Source organism: Protopterus annectens, chromosome 10.part0 (assembly GCF_019279795.1).
Source record: "Protopterus annectens isolate FY-2018-M chromosome 10.part0, PAN1.0, whole genome shotgun sequence".
NCBI classification, from domain to species: Eukaryota; Metazoa; Chordata; order Ceratodontiformes; family Protopteridae; genus Protopterus; species Protopterus annectens.
Window position 1 is genome coordinate 1,098,205,337 of NC_056744.1, and position 23,515 is coordinate 1,098,228,851.

Here is a 23,515-nt window from a genome sequence, read left to right on the forward strand (position 1 = left end):
TTTAAAAATAGAGTGGAAATAAAATAAAGAGAGATATGGTTAAGAAGTAACATGAATTATTTAGAGGGACTGAAAAATATTAAAATATTGCAAAATAGGGGGAATCTCACAGAACGAGAAGAGGATCAACTGCAGAATGCTAGACCAAAAATAAGGGATCACCTCGATAATATGCATGAGTTCTGAGAGATTGCTATTAATAATATCTCTAGAGCACAAAAACTTGTAGCACAACTACTCAAGCAACAGAATGTAGAAAGGGCTGTCACCATGCTTAGGGAGTCTGTAACAAGAAAGATAATAAGGGATCCTGTAGAAGTATTCAAAATATTTAAAAAATATGGAAGTCAAGAAAAGGTACAAATGGAAATGTTTATGGAAGAATGAAGTATGCCAATGTTAGAGGTAGAGGAGGCTCAATTACTAAAAGTTAGGATAGGTGGAAATGAGATAAAAATGGTGATATATAACCAATCTACAGGAAAGTCCACAGGAAAAGATGGTATTCCTGTTGAAGTTTGGAAGCTATGAGAGAAAAAACTGATAAAGATCAGAAAGGTTTTGTTTAACAGTATTTTAAAGAAGAGGAGAAGTACCAACATCCTGGAAGAAAGCAGTGATAGGTGTAATACCTAAAGAGGGTAAAGATCCATCAGATCTAGCTTCATACAGGCCCATTTCAATACTAAACCATGATTATAAAGTGTTTATATTTATAATGGCTAAAAAAATGACAAAAGTGTTGTCAAACTTGATAGATATTGATCAGCGTGGTTTTGTGGACAACATTAATAGAACACTGATGATCCAAAGGGAAGCAGGAGGTAAGAAAATAACACTGTTGTTGGTGGGTCTTGATGCAGAGAAAGCATCTGACAGAGTAAGCTGATACTTTATGAGAAGAGCAATGGAAGCATTTGCATTCCCTGATATAAGGTTGATTAGGAGGATATATGAAGGATTGAAGGTGAAAATTAAAGTGGGTGGTGTCCTCTCTGATAATCTCTGCTTGAGCAGAGGAACTTGGCAGGGGTGTCCTCTCCCCCCTATGTTATTTGCATTATATTTAGAACCATTAACAAAGAAAATAAGGAACTAAGAAATTCAAGGATAAAATTGGTATGGTAGTCTAGAAAAGCTGGTTCTGTTTGCAAATGACAGTATTTTATACCTGACAAAACCAAAAAGGGACATTACAGTGGTGTGGAACATATTGAGACAGTTTCAAATCTTTTATAGATACAAAATTAATGAAACTAAAACAAAGGTAGTAAATTATGTACCCACAAACGAATCAGTTCAGCAATATCCATACTTATGGGGACATGATAAAATGAAGTACTTAGGAGCATGGATTAAAAATGATTCTGGTGTGGCAGTTAAGGATATGTGGGAAGAGGCTAAATAAAAAATAATACAAAAACTGAGAAGATGGAAGCACTGTTATATGGATATTGATAGTAAGATACAAGCAGTTAAAATGATTTTAGTCCTTTTAGTCTTATACATTGGTCAGGCATATTTTTATCAACCAGAGGAGAAGTTGTGGATAGCAGTTAATAAAGAGCTGAAAGATTTTATCTGGGAGGGGAAGATGGCAAGAGTCAAGTAGGGTAAGCTTATTCTTCTAATACAACCAGGTGGATTGGGATTACCCAATTTGAGGGGGTATTTCTGGGCAACACAGTTAATGCTCCTATATATATAGCAAAAGCAGAAAACCATAATTCATAGTGGAAACAGGTGATGATGGGGGGAGAAGCTCAAGAAACAAGGAAAGACTGATATTTTGGATGCAGACCTTTAACAGGAATAAAAATAATCATACAGAATATTATATTCATAAAGTAGCAGAAAGTATTCTAAGAGCTAATCCAATACAGGAATGGAGAAATAAGATTCTGCAGATAAGGATGAGTGCAATTAGGTATGCAGACAACAGGCAAGAGGGAGCTGGACTTTATTGGAGAAAACTGACAAAGGAACTAAGGTACTGGGAGCAAATATCTAGAGCGAGAAAGGTAATCGAATAGGAAGACGCCAAGAGCTTATTTAGACTGCAGGTTATTGACTGCCTTCCCTATCAAGGATTGAGATCAGAGTATAGGCAAAGAGAAGAAATGGGGGGGGGGGTCCTAAATGAAAGGCCAGCACTGGTGGAGTTTTTATTAGAGTCTAGAACATAAGTTGCAGTTAAGAAAAGAATATTTAATAGAGCATATAAAATATTGCATGATAACTATAAGAATCAGTCAGTGGAGGTTAGAAAGCATTGGAAAGAGATTGGATAAGCAATTCACAAATAAACAATAGGGGGGTATGTGTATGTCTCCAGAAGGTATGTGACAAAGTATAGAAGATTTAGTATCTTTGCTTAGAAGTGTTTACATAGGTATTTTTATACTCCAAAGAATTTTTTCTCAGGTAGACAGCCATGGCGTAGCCAGAGTTTGTGCCACCTGGGGCTGTCTTTGAGCTTGCTGCCTTTCCCCCTTCACAAAATCATGGTCAAATGAGACCCCCATGCACAACCCCCACAGCCATTCCAGTGTCCAATTACTTGGCCATTCTCCCCATTTACCATAAATATTGTAATGTGCATACTGTTTTATGCTTCACTTCTTCACTTCTACAATGATTATTTAGATTTAATTTAAAACTTTTATGTTAAATTTTATAGCACAAACAATGATAGACATCTGCTAGACAAAGCAATGCAGTCTCACTATGAAAACTTAGCATTAAAACTTCTCACATTCATTGAAACAGCATTGAAACCTGCATTCAAAGAAAATGCATCTGGCCAGTAGCAGATAAAGTCTACATTTGGGCTGTTTTCAAATCATAAGCCCCTTGTACATATATTGAGGACCATGCAAACATACGTTGGTTCTTTGATTCACTTTCCTGATTGTATTAAATTATATTCCTTGTATAATACAGCACACTTGTTAGAGCATGTTTTACATTTATTGTTTTGAACATTTTTCCACTAAGCAAGGAAGCAAAATATAGGAACCAGTAATGGCAAAACTGTCCAATTCAGAACATTTCCATTATAAAAATCTACTCAACTTTCTGTCATTACAGTCCACCAATATGAGTAAATATGCACAATCTCTGCAGAAGTAAAAGTCATCTAAATAATTCCGCATTAAAGAGATCTGTAACTAATGAAGAGGTTGCTGCTAGAAAACAACTTTATATTTCATTGTGTCATCTACAAATAAAGTGCCTTTTGCCCTTGAAGAGTAAATTGCCCATGTTACATTAAAAATGGTACTATAAGCTGGTAATATTGCAATAGGGAATGCATGGCAAACTGATAACAGGTTCATAGTTACTAGTTATCTTCTCCAGAGGACATTCTCAGGGCTACAGCATCCACATCCTTTAAAGTACAACACAGTACAGTAATCCACCTACATACTGTGGTAGTAGAACCCACAGTCTACTGCATCAAAGACAAGTATACTACATGTTGTGCTACTTATAATTATTTTAAATGCTTTAGCACAATAGTGATAGCATTTGCTAAACAACAGTTGCACGTTGCAAATAGACTTGGCATAAGCAGCACTAAACTCTTCCCCCTGAAGCTCTCAGATAATTTTAAAATGCACTTGACACTCAACTATATCTCTCAACTTTGCAGCACAAGAAATATGGAAAAAGCCAAAATTTGGGGGTGGGGTGGGTTGGACAAAGGCCCAAAACCAGGGACACATTGTAAACATTGCTTGTATAATCTGAAAGTTGCTAGAATAAAATGCTTTGGGTTACCATGCATTTCCTAAAAGATAGGAAAACTGAAACTTAAATGGCTGTCATTATTTAGTGAATTCAGTCCTCACTGATTTGCCATAAAATAACACATTTTAAGAGGAACAGATCAAAAGTATGAGCCAAGCCAAACATTCTGTGGACTCACTTCCTTGAATCACAAGTGGTGGGAGGGGTAGAGAATTCAGGCTCTTGTTTCTTGCACCTCAGGTACTGGGTTTGAACCTCAGTAATGCTAACTACCAGGTATCCTTTACTGGGACATTCATACACCACACACATATACATACAAAGTAAAGCTTACAGATACTGTGAATGAAGTAAAGCAGCAGCAGCCAATTCTTTGAATGAAGTAAAGCAGCAGCAGCCAATTCTGTGAATGAAATAAAGCAGCAGCAGCCTTAAGAACACTTACACACACATGAAGTAAAGCTTACAAATTCTGTGAATGAAGCAGCAGCAGCCTTAAGAACACTTACACACACACAAAGTAAAGATTATACATTCCGTAAATGAAGTAAAGCAGCAGCAGCCTTAAGAACACTTACAAATTCCATTAACATAAACTTACAAGAATGTTAGATACATCAGCTCATAGCTCTATTGTATTTAAAATTCCGAGTGAGTGGAAAGGAAGAACAGGACATCTGTGCAACAACGTGTGCACAGACGTGACGTGACACTGGACCTTTCTTAAAGAAGAATGCTCTTAAAAACAAAAACAGTAATTTTTTTAAATTACAGTAAATGTGACAGTCCCAAAAGTGCCACCTGGGGTGGACCACCCCTGTTGCTCCCCCTAGCGATGTCACTGGTAGACAGCAAATGTTGGAGAAGTGATGGAGAAGATAAAGGTATCCGGGAACATATTTTCTGGGACTGTAATGAGTTGGCAGACTTCAAAGATTCCCTGCAGCTGCTCTGTCAGAGATGCTGGGTGAGCAAATTGGTGTAACTAAGGAAATGATTTTTTTGAGCTATGATACAGAAACAGAATCTCCTAGACATAGCAAGGTATTGCTTTGTCTAATTATGATGGTTGCCAAGAAGCAATTACTAGAAAATGGCAATCAAAGTATAAATGAACTTTCCTCGAAGTACTAAAGATAGTAACAGAGAGAAAACTACTGAAATTGGGATCTTTAGAAAAGGGTAGGAGTAAATTACACAGGAAAAAAATGGGAAGTGTGAGATCAATACCTGCAGAGGAGGAACAAGGTTTAAAAGAAGGCAGAAATTGAATGAGCTATGTAATGGCTGACTGCCAACGAATGGATATATTATAAGTGATATATAATGTTTGCAGCTACAGTTGTGTCGGCATAGTTTATAATGTTTGCAGCTGTGATTGTGTCAGTATGGTTTATTTTCATTTGTATAAATGTAAGGTTGTCTATGTCATACATGATAATTTTCTTGTTTAAAAAAAAGAAGGTAAGACACATCACAAAAAGAACCGTGAGGAAACCTCTGAATAGTTCATTGTAAATTACTAACCTTATTAATTTAAGAATGATTAAACCAAAGCTGTAATGCAGACTGTTGCCAGGAAGTCCATTTGTGCTTATCATATCATTATGTTCTCATGTCACTTTAGGAACAAATAAGGACATAAGTGAAGCATTGGAATAACACCAAGGATAACCCACCTGTGACATTAATACAATACAGAAGAAACAGATGCTAAAGAATATACACCCTGCAACATTTGTCTGGAGTAATTATTTGCTTATGATGATTATAGAACTTGCTGTAGCACTTTTAGATCAGGACTAGGTGATGTAAAATTTAACAGGTACTTGGGAGCTCTGCCCCCTTTCAGCTAGCACAGAGCTTTTAAACAATTAGTCCTAATGTGTTGCATCAGGAATGTGCATTACCTTAGACTGGTTGCTTTAAGCTATGTATACATAAAGCACTACATTCGGATTCAGTCTGTCTGTACTGTGTTAGTAGCTTGCAGAGGTGCACAAAGTTAAATAGTGCACATTTTTTCATTTTTGTCATTTTCTAATGTAAATTAAATGTGCAGTTTCAATCCAGTGTTGCAATGAGTGTGCTAAGTGCATTTATTTCTTTCACCAGTGAGAATTCCTATATCAAAGCAGTGTATGACTTGACATACCTCACAAATCTTCGATTCAGATGTTTTCCATATCACAGTGATCTCATATTTAACCTTAGTCCTCACGGGTTCCACTTCCGGAAAGCCTGCAAGCTGGCGCATGAACATACAGGTAATCCTGACTATGTTGGTTACTGTACAAAGAAACTTAATTACCCTACATGTTGAACACTTTGATCTGCCAACATTACAGTGATTTTCACTTTTTGGTTAAATCAGGATAGTACAGTGTTTTCAATAATTTGGTATGTTTGCAGTAAACCATATTGAAGAAAGGGAAGAACATGTTAAATGTGACTCCTGGCTCTTCTGTCAGATGGCAAATTTAAGACGGCCAAAAGGTTGCTTCTGGTTTCTTCTTAATTGATGGAAGAGTCCATCGGACTACATTGTTGTCACAGTGATGATGGAACTACAAATAAAAGCAAAAAAATGTAAGTTTGGTGCAGAAAGCAGCTATGGACAAGTGACAAATCTGCAACATGTATGAGTAAACTGTCATCACTAGAACATTTCATTTCTTTCTCCTTGTCAGGTAATCTTCAAGATATGTTCATTAGAAGCTAATGCTATGAGATTTGCAGTGCTCATTTCCATTAGAATGAGAAGTGGTCTTTTGCTGTCCCTTCCTCCCTTTGTATTTTAGACTTAATATGGTAGAATAATATTTCAAACATCATTTTCTTGGGGTGCTATATGGCAGATCCCCTGAGCCAGTACTGTCCAGTAAAGATGTTCTGCCATCTGACATCTGCTGGATGCTTTGTCTGTCTCTTAGTCTTGTGACCAGAGTGTTTTTGCTCTAATGACTGCTGTTGGTACTTAACTCTGGTGTTGTGAATCTGTTATTTTATTAATTATATTCATAGTTGTAACTCTAAAAGGAGCAATGATGTTTCATCTTTAGGTAAGATGTAAGGATAGAAAGATATAATTATCTAAACTTGATAATGCAGACAGCAGTATTAAATACTTGAAGACAAATAGGTATTTCTGATACTGGTTGAACAGTGATGACACTGAGATAAAATGCATCAGGTCTACATAAAAATGGCACTTTCTCATAGGTTCATAGGTGTGTACTAGGCTAATGGCCCTGGAGCATTTACAAGCCTAGCCTATAGGATTACCCTGGCATTGTGCCACCCAACCTTAGTTTCCAGTGCCTCTGTTAAGTAGAGCCACTGGAGTGATCCCCAGGGTGAATTTTCTACTTCCCATTCACTCATCAAGATTTCTCTTGAAGAGGGCCAGTGAGGTGCTCTGTTTGACATGTATGGGCAGTCTCTGGGTTATGAACCTGTCCCTCCAGCACGTTCTGTTGATTGTGGTAATGAGGTTGAGGTCTCTGGAGCGTGTGGTGCAGAGGGATTGGATGTAGCATTTCTAATAGAGCTGGGTCAGACATGGCTTTGTACATCAAGCAGAAATCACCTCTAAGTAGGCAATATGAGACAGAATAGTTGGGGTTTTTTGAGTCTGTCCATATAGGACAAGTGTTTAAGGCCTAGGGTCCTCGTTGTGAGGTACTTTTGCATCCTCTCCAGTTGTTGCAGGTGTCTAGTGAGGTACATGCCAAATGGAGCATTGTACTTGATGATTGGCCTAATGGGAAGAGTAGAGGGAGACAATGACCTCTTTTTTCCTGGATGCAAAACCCTTAGTAATGAGATGTACCACATAGAAGGACTTTCTGACCACAGTGGCAGTGTGGTGGTCAAAAGAGAGGTTGCTGTCAACCCGTGTTCCCAGATCTCTTATAACAACTTCTGTGTTCAGTGGATTACCATCATGGTCATGGGAACTGGGTTTTTCCCAAAAGAGATAACAACACATTTCGTGGAATTGAGCTTAAGGCCATGGGTCTAACACCAGTCATTGGTCTCAGTGAGGCCTTTCTGTAGGATGTCAACATCACTTGGGAAGTTAATAATGGCTCCCAACTTGCAATCGTATGCGAACTTTGTCAGCCAGAGTCCCTTCCTGTTGGCCTGGACATCTGAGAAGTAGATACCAAACAAGAGAGAACCCAGGACAGATCCCCGTGGGACTCCACTTGTTACTGGTCGGCAGTCTGACTTGGAGTCAGCTACTTTCACAGTGTGGTTTCTGTCTGTGAGCTAGTTTGCAACCCACCTAGTGATGTAGGGGTTGATGCCTATCTTAGTGAGTTTTTCTATGATTCCTGAGTGGGGAATGGTACCAAAGGCCTTGGCCAAATCAAGATAGGCCTTATGAACCACCTTGCCTTCATCCACAGCTCTGGTGACTGACTCAAAGAAGTCGACCAAGTTGAGCAGGCATGATCTACCCTTCACAAAACCAAACTGTGTGGGATCCAGAGTTTGGAGATTCCCTATATCCTTGTTTATTAGGTTCATGATGATGCGTTCTATAGCTTTGCATATCAGACTTCTCAGGCTAATGGGACGATAGTTCCCAGGGTCTGTAGTCACTCCTCCTTTGTGGAGAGTGATGACTATAGCAGTGCACCATTCTGTAGGGATAAAGCATGAGGTGAGGCTGTGACTGAACAGGGCACACAGATGAGGTGCCAGTTCACTCTGTAGTTAATGTAGAACACAGCCAGGGATATTGTCAGGTCTCATAGAAGTTGTATTCCTGGCCTTGGACAGTGCTATTTTAACCTGTGCAGCAGTGATACAAATGCAAAGTTCTGGCGCATTTTTCATTAACAAAGCAAAACCACTTCCTTTCTAAAATGTATTACACAGAGGGACAATTCCCCATTTTCAGCTGATCCTCCCTAAACAGTTCTTTGAGTTTATCAAATCCAGCATTATCACCTTGCAAGTAAAGAAAATTGGTTTTGCTTTTTATGTTGGCTTACTGCATGAGGCAGGTGGTACTTTCTTATGCCGTGGTATAAGACTAGCACTGCATGACCTGGCCATGCATTCATCCACTTACAGGTGCAGCTCAGGGTTTATTATTGCTAATTAATATATTTTTCTTCCATCGATTCCTAGAGTTTACAAGGCAGAGTCAGTTCATGCGCCATAATTACCTTACCAGTACATATTCTCATAGAGCAACTCCTGCCTCCAGGTGGACAAAACAAGTGAACCCAGAATTAATTTATGGGTGCTTATCCAGTCATCAGGGTTTGCCATAAAGAAACACATATATTACTCTGTTTTATGTGCAATGGATGATTATTCCAGAGATGGTGAAGTATTACTTATATATTTGCTGATGGAGATTCAAGTCTTTAGTTTGAGTGTTTGTGAAACTGTTTGTTTTATGGAGGTGCAGGAGATCAAGGATGTTTGTGTCCTTGGCAGCACTTAATGGTAGAATCACCTCATAGCTGTCTTTAAGAAACAGAGTATGGAGAAAGAGCTTCAAGCTGAGTGTCTTTATTTTGGTGATCGCTTTAGTTAGGAAATCCTGGGGTCTTTCTACCTGTGTGATTGGTATAGTCAAAGTTGCAATTTAATTGTATAACTAGTCTGGTCAGAGCACAGTACAGAGGCATGATAACTTCTTTTGACTGGAATGAGATACCTTTAGTCATTAACTGGGCTGGAAAGAGGAATTTCTGAGATTACTGTTGTTATGTTGTGGTCAATTGACAGAGCATTGTGTAAGAAGGTGCCAAAATCTTTGATAATATTAGCCTGGACTGGGGTACTGTTTATGTTGTAAACCACTGCTGATATTTGTTTACCAAAGGTAACAGTGCTGCACTCCTTTGCATCTAATTTATGCCCATCTCTAATATGCCACTGATATGTATGGTTTAGCCCTTGTTGTGGTGATGCATTGTCAGGTACTGAGTGAATGACAATACCCAGTTTGCAGTTATCAGCAAATTTAGTTAGCCATATATTTGGGTTAGTGATTTAGGGATCTAAGAAGTGGATACTGAACATAAGGGGTCCCAGTACTGAGCCCTGATGAATGCCACTGGTCCATTTGTGCTTTCTGAGATCATCATTATTATCAGCCCCCTTTTTCCTGTTTTCTACATGGGGTCAGGGTATCACGTTAACTGTCACCATCTCTCTCAATTCAGTGCCACACTCCTGCCTTCTTCCACACTCTTGCCTGACTGTCACAGTGATCTTCTTTTACACAATCCATCCATCTCTTTGCTGGATGTCCTTGCTTCCTCTTACCTTCTTCCAGTCTGTCCCAAATCTTCTTCACCAGATTGTCTTCTGCTTTTCTGTACGTGCCCAAACCATAGTGGCCTTTGTCAGATCCAGGCACACAGTACCAACCTCACCCCTCTCTCACCGCCTAAAAGGCCCATCTCAATACTGAAAGATTGCCAAATTCTGATAATAACGGCCACACAGGTAAAAACCACACTCTCCAAAGCTAAGAATACAGCATCCATGGGACCAGACGACATCCTGGGCTGTGTACTACATGAACTACAATATGAACTGGCACCTCACCTAAGTGTCATGTTTAATCATAGCCTCACCTCAGGCTTCATGCCCACTGAGTGGCACACAGCTACAGTTATCCCACTCCACAAGGGGGGATCCACCTTGGATCCTGGGAACTACTGCCCCATCAGTCTGACGAGCCTGATCTGCAAGGCCATGGAACGTATTATCATGGAACTTATAAACAAAGACATTGGCAACCTTCAAACAATGGACCCCACCCAGTTTGGGTTCATGAAGGGCAGATCTTGTCTCCTGAACCTGATTGACTTTTTAGAATCAGTCTCCAGAGCTGTGGACAAGGATAAGGTGGTCCACACAGTCTATGTGGACCTCACCAAGGCCTTTGACACCATCCCCCACTCTGGAATCATAGATAAACTTACTAAGCTGGGCATTAATCTCTACATCACTCAATGGGTTGTCAACTGGCTTACTGACAGAACTCACACTGTAAAAGTAGCCGACTCCAAATCCAGCTCCAGACAAGTGACACGTGGAGTACCTCAGGGTTCAGTCCTGGGACCGGTTTTGTTTGGCATCTACTTATCTGAAGTACAGGCCAACACTAAGGGACTCCGGCTAACAAAGTTTGCAGATGACTGCAAACTGGGAGCCATTATTGAATTCCCAAATGATGCGGATATTCTACAAAAGGGCCTTACAGAAACAGATGCTTGGTGCCAGAGCCATGGGCTCAAGCTCAGTGGCAAGAAATGTATCGTTATCCCCTTTGGGAAAAAACATTTACCCATGAATTACCACATAGGTGGCAGTACACTAAACACTGAAAGTGTGATAAGAGACTTAGGGACACAGGTGGACAGCAGTCTCACCTTCGATAACCACATTGCCACAACAATCAGGAAGTCCTTCTATGTGGCACACCTCATCACTAAGGGCTTTTCATCCAGAAAAAGGAGGTCATTGTCCAACTGTACTCATCTCTCATTCGACCCATTATAGAATACAACACCATGTTTGGTATGTACCTCTCAAGACATCTGCAACAACTGGAAAGGCCACAGAAATACCTCACTAAAAGAATCACAGGCCTAAACAGATGCCCTATGCTGACCGTATAAAAAAACTCCAGCTGTACTCTGTCGCATATCGTCTACTCAGAGGTGATCTCTGTTTAACATACAAGGCCATGTCAAACACAGAGCTGTTGGACATGCTTCACTTAAAGAAATCCCAATCCCTCAGAACCACATGCTACAAGCATCTAAACCTTGTCATCACAATGAACAAAACATGTTGGAGGGATAGGGTCCTCACCCTGAGACTCCCCAGACTCTGGAATAGACTGCCCATACATGTCAAGCAGAGCGCCTCTTTGGCCCTCTTCAAAAGGAACCTTGATGATTGGATGGGAGATAGGAAATTCACCTTGGGGATCACGTCAGTCGCCCTGCTAGACAGGGGTCCAGGGAAGTAAATATTGCGGGAAGAAATAGTCAGGGAATTGTCATGGCTAGGCTTGTATAGGCCCTAGGGCCGATAGCCTAGTACCAACCTATAAATCTATGAACCGTAATCTGTTCTCTTTGATCTTTTCTGCAATTGGAGCTACTTTGGCCTCTGGTCTTATGTCCTTATTTCTTCGTCTGTCCCACAGTGTGCATTCTACCACCCTTCTCGGGCATTTCATTTCCATCACATTTAGCTTCTTCAACTGCTCTGCCTTTACTGCCCAGGTTTCTGTACCATATAGTAGTACTGGTCACACTACTGTCTTATACACCTTACTTTTCAGCTTCTTTGGCATTATTCTGTCATTGACAACCCCTGACACTCTATGCCAGTTGGCTGTAGCCCCTCTGATTCTAACTTCGACCTCTTCATTCAGACTTCCCTTCTTCTCAACCACTCCTCCCAGATACGTGAAGCTGTTTACCTATTCCACTATCTTCCCTTCTATCTCAATTCTCAGTTTCTGTACCTGTCCTCATAGAGCAGTTCCTCCCTCCAGGTGGACAAAACAATTGAAGCCTAGAATGAATTTATGGGTGCTTATCCACTCATCAAGGTTTGCCATAAAGAAACAAACATATTACAACTGTAAGGGTTCTATCTGTCAATCAGTTTTGATATCCATTTTGTAAGGGTCTACATTTAGGTCTTAAGACTGATTTACAACTCCTGCTTGGAGAATGGTGTCAAAGGCCTTTGCCAGATCCAGGTACACAGTACAAATTGCATGACCACAGTCTACAATGTCAGTGACTTTCTCAAAGAAGTTTACTAAATTAGGTATGATCATCTTTTAATAATATCATAGTGTGTAGATTTTGAAGTTTTTTTATATCTTGTCTTATGAAATCAGATATAATAAACTCCATTGCTTTGCAAATTAGGCTTCTTAAGCTGATGTGTCTGTAGTTCGCAGAATCTGAGGGGGTGTCCACTTTATGGAGGGGCATAAAGATAGCCATTTTCCATTGTTTAGGAACATACACTGTGGCTATAATTTAGATGAACAATTTTAGGAGGGGGCTCAGGCAGAGTATGTTTGGCACAGTTGATTTACTAATAAGTTATATTGTCATGGTGGTACTTTTAGCTTTAGAGAGTGAAGTTAGGACATTTTCCATAATAATGTTGAAGGGTGGAAAGGACTCAGGAATATATAGGACTTTGATTACTGTGTCTGGTGTGAAGTTAGCACTAAATTTATGTGCCGTTGTATTTTAATGGTATCTTGAGGGCTGTGCTGGGTAAAAGCACTATGGTTTACTTGGTGTGTGTTATTTCTGTAATATTCTGTTGTAGTTATAGAAGAATTTATGATTATTTTTGGCTTCAAATGCTAATTTTAATTTGTTTTCAGTTTTTGATCTTTCTTATCGTAAGAGTTTTCTGTTGGTCTTTTCAACAGACTGTCAGTATGTCTAGATTTTCATTTATTATAGGCTTTTTTTATTACAGAGCTTATCAATGCTGGCATTCCACCACAATGGTAATTTTGCATCCCCCAGTATTTGTGTTTCAGATTGGGATCACTTGGTTTATGTTGATTGTTATGATGGGAGTAAAATGCATTGGCATTATTGGCAGCGTAGGCTACTTGGGGGCTGAAAATCTTGCAGCTAAATTTTGAGAGCTTGTCATGTAGTTTTAATAAGTTTGTCTTCTTAAAGTCCTTCAGTTTAGAAGTTTTCATTTTGGTGGGTTTAAATGCTGTAAAGGAGAAGATTACTAATTTGTGTTTGGATTTGTCAAGAGGTGAGAATTCTGTAGGAGCAGTGTAAGTAGGTGTGATGTTACTGAGTATGAGGTCAAGAAGATTTTTACCCCTTGAACTCTGGTTAGCGGTTTGTACAAGGGAGTTAGTGTGGTCTAGGTGTTCAGGTTAATAAATAAGTAGTTGGAGTTACTCATCAAAAAGGTAGTTTTATTTATGGGTAGTTCAGTAAGTACATTTAGAAATATGTCATGGTCTTAGGGGGACATAAAAGGTGACCTATAACAGAATATGAATTAGTAATTTGTCTCTGTTTAGGTTAATTTGAAATTCAAAGCTTTGGTTATGGGTTGCATGGCATTTATTTGCAGTAGGTGGGAATGCATGGTAAGGACTGAAACCTGATCATGATGGAGTTCTGTCGTTACATTAAAAACAAGTCTCTTACAACACAGATGAGGATGTTTTCAACTTGTAGGAGGGCCTTGAGATATGCACTTTCTAATCAGCAGTTCCAGCACTGAATAGAGCAACCTAGATAGTCTGGATTGAAATTTACTGCAAGCCTTTTTGTTATGTTGGAATGTCTAGTAGATGGACTTTGTCTTAAAAGGCAGTATGAGGACAGCAGTTGGTTTGCGCAGTGTGTGGAATCCATTAAACAAAAGGTTGAAGACAAATTTTGTGAAGTAAGTTGGGCTGTTGATGATCTTTAACTAAGCTCATACATACAAGATTCCACAGAATAACACTGCCTGCTTAGTAAATTGTTAAAGCCAATTATCTTCTCTTCGTGCCCAGATGTCATTCTTTATGAGCATAAGATTCCACTCAGGTCTAGAGTCTTACTACATTTGACATATGCTTAGCAGGATCCAGGATGTCTCTCCATTGTATCTATGAGCTGATCACCTCAGGTTATTCACCCTTATATAAGGCGCTTACTAACAGGATATATTCCTATTTATCCTGTTGGAAGGAGTATAGGATCACAGGGTCCTCATGATGCCACAGATCTTGGCACCAGAGAGCGACGGCTAACTATCACCATTTATTTGTATAGCATAGTTAGTGTAGTCAGTGTACCAGACAATGGAGTCACCAATTACTAGGAGATTTCTTCTGGCATGTGCAGACAATGGCAGTGGAAGATTTGCAGTTTGTAGCTTGTGACTAACAATATTATGTGAGTCTGGTGGGGTTGTATTAATTGATTGCTGCTGAGGCTGTTTTGTCTGTACTCTTGAGGGCTTAGTGATTTTTTTTAACAACTTAATTGTATATTAGTTTAGAGTGATCTTGCGGAGGTGTGGGTGAGTTTATATGTTGCTTGCCAAACATCAATGTGAGAGAGAGGCTGGCACTATGATATAAACATAATTATAGTTCTCTTAAATCTTGTCATGCTGGTCCAGTTGTTGAACATTTTCTCGGGCAAGCAAATGCAGTGAGGCTGGCAATGGAGTGATATAGCTCGAATGGGCTTCCATGTTTACCAGGTGGGTTGAATTACTGAGGGCAGGAATGATATGCAGAACCAGTTTAGTCAGTAGACAGAGGAGATATGTTGGGTAGATAAACCATGCTGAGGAGGAGCTCTAATAAGTGAGGAGAAGACTCTGTAACACTAATGCAACAGCTGTTTGCACCTACAGAGAAAAAAAATGAATAATGACATGTAATCCAAGAGCAGTGCACAGCTAGAGTGTGGTACAGCACACAAATTTAGTATAATAACAATAGTAAGAGGGCTGAAGAGGTAGCGTAAAGTAAGCACACTAAGATACAGTTATAATTTTGTATATAACACAGCTAGTAAGAGGGAAGTATGGAGCAATACTCAAATTCTGTATAATGACAAGAAGTTGAGAGCTGAACATGTAGTGAAAACTGCACATTGTATACACTAAACTAACAGGCTCAGATGCCACTAATAGTACGACTGGGCGATTGACTCAGAAGGCACATGACCCACAATTTCAGGCTCAGGTTTCCACCAGCAGAGTGACAAGAGGTTGTCTTAGATACCACAAAGTATATACTACAAAGAGTCAGTGGGCTCAAGTGTCACATAATAATTGCTTCTATGATTTATCAGACTTGATTGCAACATGCTTGGATGCTTAATGCTTAAATGCAAACAAATATAATTACCATCAGTACAGAGTGAAATGTATATATCAATACATTTTAAAGCACACAAATGGAATTGGATTATGTAAAGCACATTTTACTGATGTTTTTGAACTCGTAACAACATCATATCTAGTTCAAACTGGTCAGTCCATTAACAATGTGCATCAAGGAAATGCAGCAAAGATTAGCCGAACCAGATAGAACAGCATTTACTGTTCACTGAACTGCTTTCACATACTTCTCTTTTTTAAACTGTTAGCTTTTGCCATAATAGATTTTCAGCCTTGCAGTTCAGTTAATAAAAATATGACCTCTTGTGGGTTGTCTGTAACTGTCCCGTGTTATATTTCACATTGTCTCTCTGTCCATTTTCTGTTAGTGCATATAGCCATTGTGTTTTTGTTCTTATTAAAAAGAACTAGGTAAGTCCACTGAGTTAATGTTCCTGCCGTATATCTTAAAAACACATTTGCCACAGAGTAATGTATTTTAAGTCACCACTGTCAATGAAAGACAAAATATTCAGCCAGGTTCAGCAATAGTACCTGGATTTTGGAATATAACCCCCATCTTCCATAGGTATAGCCCCATTAATCCCATACAGTGCTTAGTTTTGTATATTATACTTTTCACTACTGAAAAAAGCTCCTGAAGTGATAACATGATTTGTTTAATAAAAAGTAGCTGTCAGGCAATCTTAAAAAAAAAAAAAAACATTTTGATAAACATGCAAGTCTTTTTTTTATTTTTCAAATTTTTTCACAGGTAATTGCTCAAGAAAAATAATTATTTAAAAAAAGTGTACATCATACTATACGTGGACTATGCCTGGTTCCACCTATGGTCAAGTTCACAGCAATTTTCAACATGATAATGAAGAAAGACTGTGCAAGCAATGATATAAAGAAAGAGCAGTGAGTTCCAAGCAGCACCTATATTTTTGAACGTTGATCTGCTGTTCTGCATGAGAAATACTGAAATCAGTCTTATCTGTCAGCTTGTGTACATTGTAGTATTTCTTGTTTCCAGACTACAGCTGGTGCCTCCCACAGGACTAATATAAATATTTAGTAACCACTTACATCTGAATGAGTTGACCTCAGAAAACTTTAGAAAAATATGAGTTTCAGAATTCACATATGACACAGTGTTTGATATTTGCTTTTCCTCTTATCAAAGACTGTACTGTACATATTTATAAAAAAAACTATTTGGTCACACATGGTATGTTATGCCTTGCTATTGCAGGGTCTGTTCCTTGCCTGTTGTGATGTTTTGTTTGTATTCTAAATGCATTCAGGAACAATCATGTCAAACCCAACAATGGAAGTCAACCTTAGTGTGTCTCTGGCTGCCATGTAACTAACCTCAATATATTACCGCACAGCCCTAAACTTTAAAATGCACATAAAATTACCAGAATGTGAATCACATGTTAAAAAGGAAATTTCAGTTGCAGGTAGTGGTTACAGTATAGTCAGCAGTAAAAAATTATGTTGTAATAATGTGATAGCTAGTGTGTCTAGAAACAAAGCTAATTTTACACATAAATGTAAAATATTCAACACAAGGAAGAAGCTAAACGATTGTAAATTGCAATAATGGCATGTCACTTGTGCTTTGAAAGTTCTTTTTTGCAGGGTGTTCATATCACAGACAATATCCTTTGTACAGCAAAGGGTGCAGTTATCTGATGTAAGTAGGGGTAGAAGCATAAATGTTGCTATTGTTGTTTCTGCCTTGATTATGGAATATCGTCACTAAGATGATAGGTCATTGTAGAGCCTTATTTGATGCACATGCAAAAAAGAGGCAGACTAAAGTGAAAAGCTGTGTTGGGATTTAACACATGTGGCTTTAGAGATTTTTATTATATGCTGCTTTTTTCTGTCATGTGCTGCCAGAGGATGTCTTGAAAAAATAGTTTTACCTCTAGAGCCCATACCCACACTGGCTTGTGCTGCCGTGGCCCACAGATCTTTCAATAATTTATTCTCCTAGCTATATAAATGATGTCCAATCAAGTATGATAGAACCTTACTGAAAACAGGCTGCAACTTGTTTCATCCATTACAAAGAAATAATGTCGGCAGAGCCACATTTGTCAGACGATCAACCCTTGGCAAATTCTGGGCACATAGATTAGGATAATAGCAGAACTGTTGCCAGTACTAGTAAACAAAAATGATGTTTTGAAAGCCAAAACAGTATTTTGTTGTATGGTTTTCATTTGCTAGAGGTATTTCACGTCAGCCACAGTACCTGGATTCTTTATCATTTTTTGAAATTGCCTAAGTTGTACCAAACTTTTAGGAACATCTTTGATTTTGTATCAATATTTTTATCAGTCACAGGGTAGATCCAATATGAGGGGATCCATCCGCGGTAACAGAAGGACAAAGGCTAGCGGGCATGAGGACAACTTGACACACCAAACTTTCCCAGGCTACTCTGGTCCCTCACTGTCTCATAATGCATACCACTGCTTTTCACCCCCACATCTCTTTTGCCATACTCCACATTTGCAAACCGAAACAGTCACAGGCTACTTTTACTAATTTGGGAGGAAGAGATTCTTTCCAAAGTTGTGCGTAAACATGCTTTTCTTATTCCAGATAACCTCATCCATCTTCCATCCCTTCTCTGATGTATCCTTTACTCCTTATACAAAGATATTTTCCACCCAATCCAATTTCCATTCACAGACATACATTTCTCTTACTCCATCAAGCATAAGTCCTGCCTTAAAACTAATTCTGATAACAGTTTAAATGGATTTGTCTCCACTTTTATTCCCTTTTGTTGTTTTAGTTTTCCTACTTTTTTGGCCTCACTGAACTTAGTTAGAAGTTCAGAGTAACTTTTACACAATCCTTCCTTTTTGAGGGTTATTTTTGAACTTATTTTAATACTTTAATAGTGGATTGTTTCTCTATTTCTCTTCTCTTTGCTGAGTTGTGCCTCCTTCTTTTGGTGCCTGACCAAGTTTATTAGGTTCATAAACTTATAGGATCATAGGATCATAGGAGATTACTAAGCTAATGGCTCTGGGGCCCTTACAAGCCTAGCCAAAAGTTTATCCCCAAAAAAGAAACCCCAATCAGTACCTGTCACCCCTGTCAATGAGGGACACAGGTGGAACCCCTGGGACAAATTTGTGGTTACCCATCCACTCATTAAGGTTGCACTTGAAGAGGGTCAGTGACATACTTTATTTGACATGTATGGGGAGTCTATTCCAGAGATGGGGCAGGCTCTGGGAGACAAACCTGTCTGTCCAGCAGGTTTTATTAATGTCACATATTAGACTTAAGCCTTTCAATCGGGTACTATGCAAGGAGTTAGACTTATCGATATGGAGCATCTCTAGTAGAACAGGGTCTGAGATTGCCTTGTAGGCGAGACACAGATCACCTCTGAGCAATCTGTATGCTACAGGGTAGAGTGATAGTGATTTGAGCCTGTCCACATAGGACAGGTGTTGGAGGCCATGGATTCTCTTTGTGAGGTATTTCTGTGGCCTTTTCAGTTGGTGCATGTGTTGGTAGAGGTGCATACCAAACTGGGCATTGTACTCAATTATTGGCCTAATGAGGGAGTACAGAGAGGTAATAACCTCCTTTTTTCTGGATGCAATCCCTTTACTTATGAGTTGAACCAAGTAAAAGGTTTTTCTGACCAGTGCCGCTACATGATGATCAAATATGAGATTGTTGTCAACTTGTGTACCCAGGTCTCTCACCACAGGTTGTGTGCTTAGGGGGTTGCTGTTAATGTGGTAATCACTAGGGGTCATGTTTTTGCTGAATGGTATGATAGTACATTTTTTTGCATTTAACTTAAGGCCATGACTTTGACACCAGTCATGTGTTGCTGTGAGATGCTCTTGAAGTATATTAACATCATTTGGGGAGTCAATGACAGCATCCAACTTACAGTCGTCAGCAGACTTGTCAACCACATGCCTTTTGTCTTTGTGTGGACCTCTGAGAAGTAGATGCCAAACAATAATGGTCCCAGGACAGATCCCTGGGGAGCACCACTAGTGGCAGGTCTGCTATTAGAGGTGGTGGCACATATTTTGACCTTGTGAGTCCTATCAGTGAGTCAGTTGGCCACCCACCTGATGAGACAGGGATTTAGACCACGTTGTGTTAGCTTTTCGATGATGCCTAAATGGGGGATTATGTCAAAGTATTTGGCCAAGTCAAGGTAAGCTGTATGTACTGACTTTCCCTCACCCTTGGTGACAGTCTCAAAAAAGTCAACCAGGTTCAACAGGCAAGATCTGCCCTTGACGAATCCAAACTGGGTGGAGTCAAGTGCTTGAAGTTTGCCTATGTCCTTGTTTATGAGGTCCATAATGATACACTCCATAGCCTTACAGATCAGACTTGTCAAGCTAATGGGGCAATAGTTACCAGGGTCAGTAGTGGTACCACCTTTGTGCAAAGGGATGACAATGGCAGTTATCCACTCTGCTGGAATGAAGCCTATACATAGGCTATGGTTGAATAGGATGCTCAATGGTAAAGCTAGTTCTTGCTGGAGATGTTGTAGAATACAGCCTGGGATGCTATCATGTCCCATGGAAGCTGTGTTCTTTGGCTTGGATAGGGCCTTTAACATGATCTACAGAGATGTGAGGTTGTGGGGCAAGTATTGGGGATGTTGAATGTGCCTTGGGGGGGGCAGGGAGGTGAAGTTTGCACTGAACCTATCTGCTAGCAGGTTGGCTAAGTATACAGGATCAGTGTAAGTGGTACCATTAAGAAGCAATTTGGAAAAAACCTGGACTTTGCCATGGAGGTTTCTGACATAACTGAAAAAGGTTTTGTGGCTAGCCTTTGTTTTGTAGGCTAGTTTCGATTCATAATTGGCTTTGGAGGGGTACCTACTTGGCTATTGATCTGTCAGGATCCTAAGTAGCCTAGCCTTACATCCCCATTTTATTTTTAGTCCTTATATTTTGTCTACAAATAACCCAGACTTAGACAGAACAAGGAATTTTTGGGACATTTACTTTTTGCTCCTCTCCACGAGGGCCATGGGTGCTAAACCAAGGTTGAATTTGCAGTTTCTCATACATTCATCCAGATTACATTTGAATAGAGTAGGAGAAATTCTTCACTTCATGTCGAGTGGAAGATGGATCCATAAAAGAGGTGTTCTCTATGATACATACCTGCCCCTCCGATACATTCTGTTTATGTTGCAAAGGAGACTGAGATCCCTGGAGCAGGTGTTCATGCTACCACTGGACTTGTGAATTTGTAATAGGTCTGACACTTCAGCTGTATAGTGTGTACACGGTGATCAAAGGACAGTTCATTGTCAACATAGGTTCCCAGATCGCTTTCTATGGGATTACCTTTTGGGGGTGTGCTGTCAGTGTGATAGCTACAAGGAGCTTCTTGCTTGCCGAAGGATACTTTTATACTTTTCTTAGCATTCAGTTTTAGTTCATAGTTTTGACTCCAGATGTTGGTTTGGCAAAAGGCCTCTTGGAGTGTCTTGGCGTCCCCTGGCAATTTTATGATGGCATCTAGTTTACAGTCAACTGCAAACTTGTTCAGCCATAAATTCTTAACAGTAGCCTCGAACTCCAAGAAGTAAATGCCAAAAGAGGAGTGGCCCAAGGACTGAACTCTGAGTTACACCACTAGTGACAGGTCTTTTGGAGGAGGTAGAGCTGACTACCTTCATTTCTTGTTTTTTGTTTGTGAACCAGTGCTATCCACAGGATACACAGGGATTAACATTTAGCTGGGATAGTTTATCTAGGATACTAGAGTATGGAATGGTGTTAAATGCCTTTGCAAGGTCAAAATATGCAGTGTGTATTAAATTGTCTGTAGAGCAATCCTGATACCTGTGACATCCATTCTAGTTCATCTAGCTGCAGCTTTACCTGCTGGTCCTACTTTATGATACATATCCGCAACATTTTTCTTTATGTAGAATCCTGTCAACCAAGTAGCCAGTCAACAGTCAAAATCCATAAGTCTGGACATGGATGAAGCTTGCAGTGCAGTCTTATAGAAAACAGTGAGTGGCCAACCACCCCCCCAAGGATGATCACTCCCATAATTCCCTGCCAGCACCACAAGGTGCCCCAACCGATAAATGAACTTGGATTGTTTGGCATGTAGGTAGGGCTTTATCCCTCAATGCCTTTTGAGCTTATATATAGGGACTGTAATTTTGATTTAATACATGATTTTAATGTGTAATGCAGCTTTTTAAATATGTTTTTAGTGTTTGGCTGTTTGGGAGATTTCCCTCGGGGTTCCCTCTGAAAGTGGACTTTGCCATCCCCATGAATAAAAGCATAAATAAGTAAATAATAAGTAAATCTGAACCTCACTGCGTGCATTGTTTTGTAACATTTTGAGAAGTGCAAACATTAAGTGATAGCCTCACAGCTTTCAGTGTTAGCAGGTATGTTGGCATCCAACTGGTCTTTAAGTATTTTTTTACTGGTTTATTTTAGTAAATTATTTTGTATAAATTTTATATTCCCCTACTAATCTGATACATTGGAGTCACTTACTTACTCTGCTGTCTGAAGAATCCTGACAGAAAATACAGACAGTACTACACTGTGTAGTGTGGAAAAGGAGAACTAAAATAGCTCAGAGTAATCAACCAGAGTTACATGAAGAAAAAGACTAATTCTAACTACTACTGTCAAGACATAACTAGGGCAAGTATTTGTCTTATAAGCAGAATAACTCTGGTTTGATCCCCAAGAAAGTCCCACTGGACTGGAAGGGTAGCTCAGAGTAATAAGGATGTCAGCCGCAAATGGGATTCATTCTGTAATTCTGGGTTTGCTTCTCTAGTCTTTACTTGACTCTAAATAAAAGTAAGTTAATAAGACTAGCAAAGTCCAAGGTTGACTCCTCAAAATAGTCATTTGTGCTTAGCGGTTGCACTTGGTAAACAAATTAATAACTGCCTGAGTGAACAACTATAGAGGATTATGATGAGGTATCTGGTCAAAACCAACTTAGTATATGTTTGAGACGAGTCTATATTAGAAGATCGAATGTTTAGGTGATCGAACACCTAAACATAAACAAAGCAAAAAATGGCGAACGGCCGATTTAACGCAGAGAAAAAATTCCTTTGGCCGTTCTCCGGATTTTGACATTTCCGTACTGTTGAGTGATCTCAGAGTTGGTATATTTAGTTAGGGGGTGCTGTGGGGGGCACAGCCCCCCATGTGGGAGGGTGTGGGGGTGAAGCCCCCCACTTTGGCTGTAAATTTTTTTTTTTTTACTGGCCGACGTGTGTGTTTCCCTGGGGGTTTGATATTACATCGATGTTTAGGTGTTCGATCACCTAAACATTTGATCTTCTAATATAGACCCTTTTGAGATATAGATGTCAAGAAATTCTTATCATGAGCAAAGCTTGAGGTGAATCTTCTTCATAATTTTTGTAGTGCATGGACTTGAGCTTTATCTGCTCTGTGTACTATCAGTTAAAGAAAAGAAAAGAAAAAAGGTATAGGATTGTGTAGATCAATGTGTATGTGTATCTCTTTAAGAAGCTATCCAAGGACTTGCACAAGTGTATAAATACTGAGCACATGCAAGCTGACTGCCATTTTGTAGTAAGCTTTTGAGATATAAGCATGTATATATGTAAGGTCTGTCTGTTAATCAGTTGGCTTATACTTTATGATGCTGCTATCCAACCCAATGTGTTTCTATGTAATAAAGCATCTAAACAAACTACCCCGCGTGCTTGTCATCTGTATTTAGAGGGACGAGTGACAGAGTGTGAAGGGTTTTATGAGCTCTCAAAGCCTTTGAAAGCTAGTAAAGCACTTGGTGCTATCAAACAGACAGCAGG

The 23,515-nt window shown here is 39.4% G+C and overlaps 1 protein-coding gene across 2 annotated transcripts in view; it reads left to right on the plus strand.

Moving 5' to 3' along the window:
• LOC122813496 (cytochrome P450 4B1-like) overlaps nt 1–23,515 on the plus strand; it is a 1,102,348-nt gene that overhangs the window by 681,059 nt on the left and 397,774 nt on the right. For both annotated transcript variants that reach the window (XM_044085840.1, XM_044085839.1), the window contains exon 6: nt 5,869–6,020. In XM_044085840.1, coding sequence (XP_043941775.1) covers nt 5,869–6,020 — 152 coding nt within the window. The remainder of the gene's footprint in view (nt 1–5,868; nt 6,021–23,515) is intronic.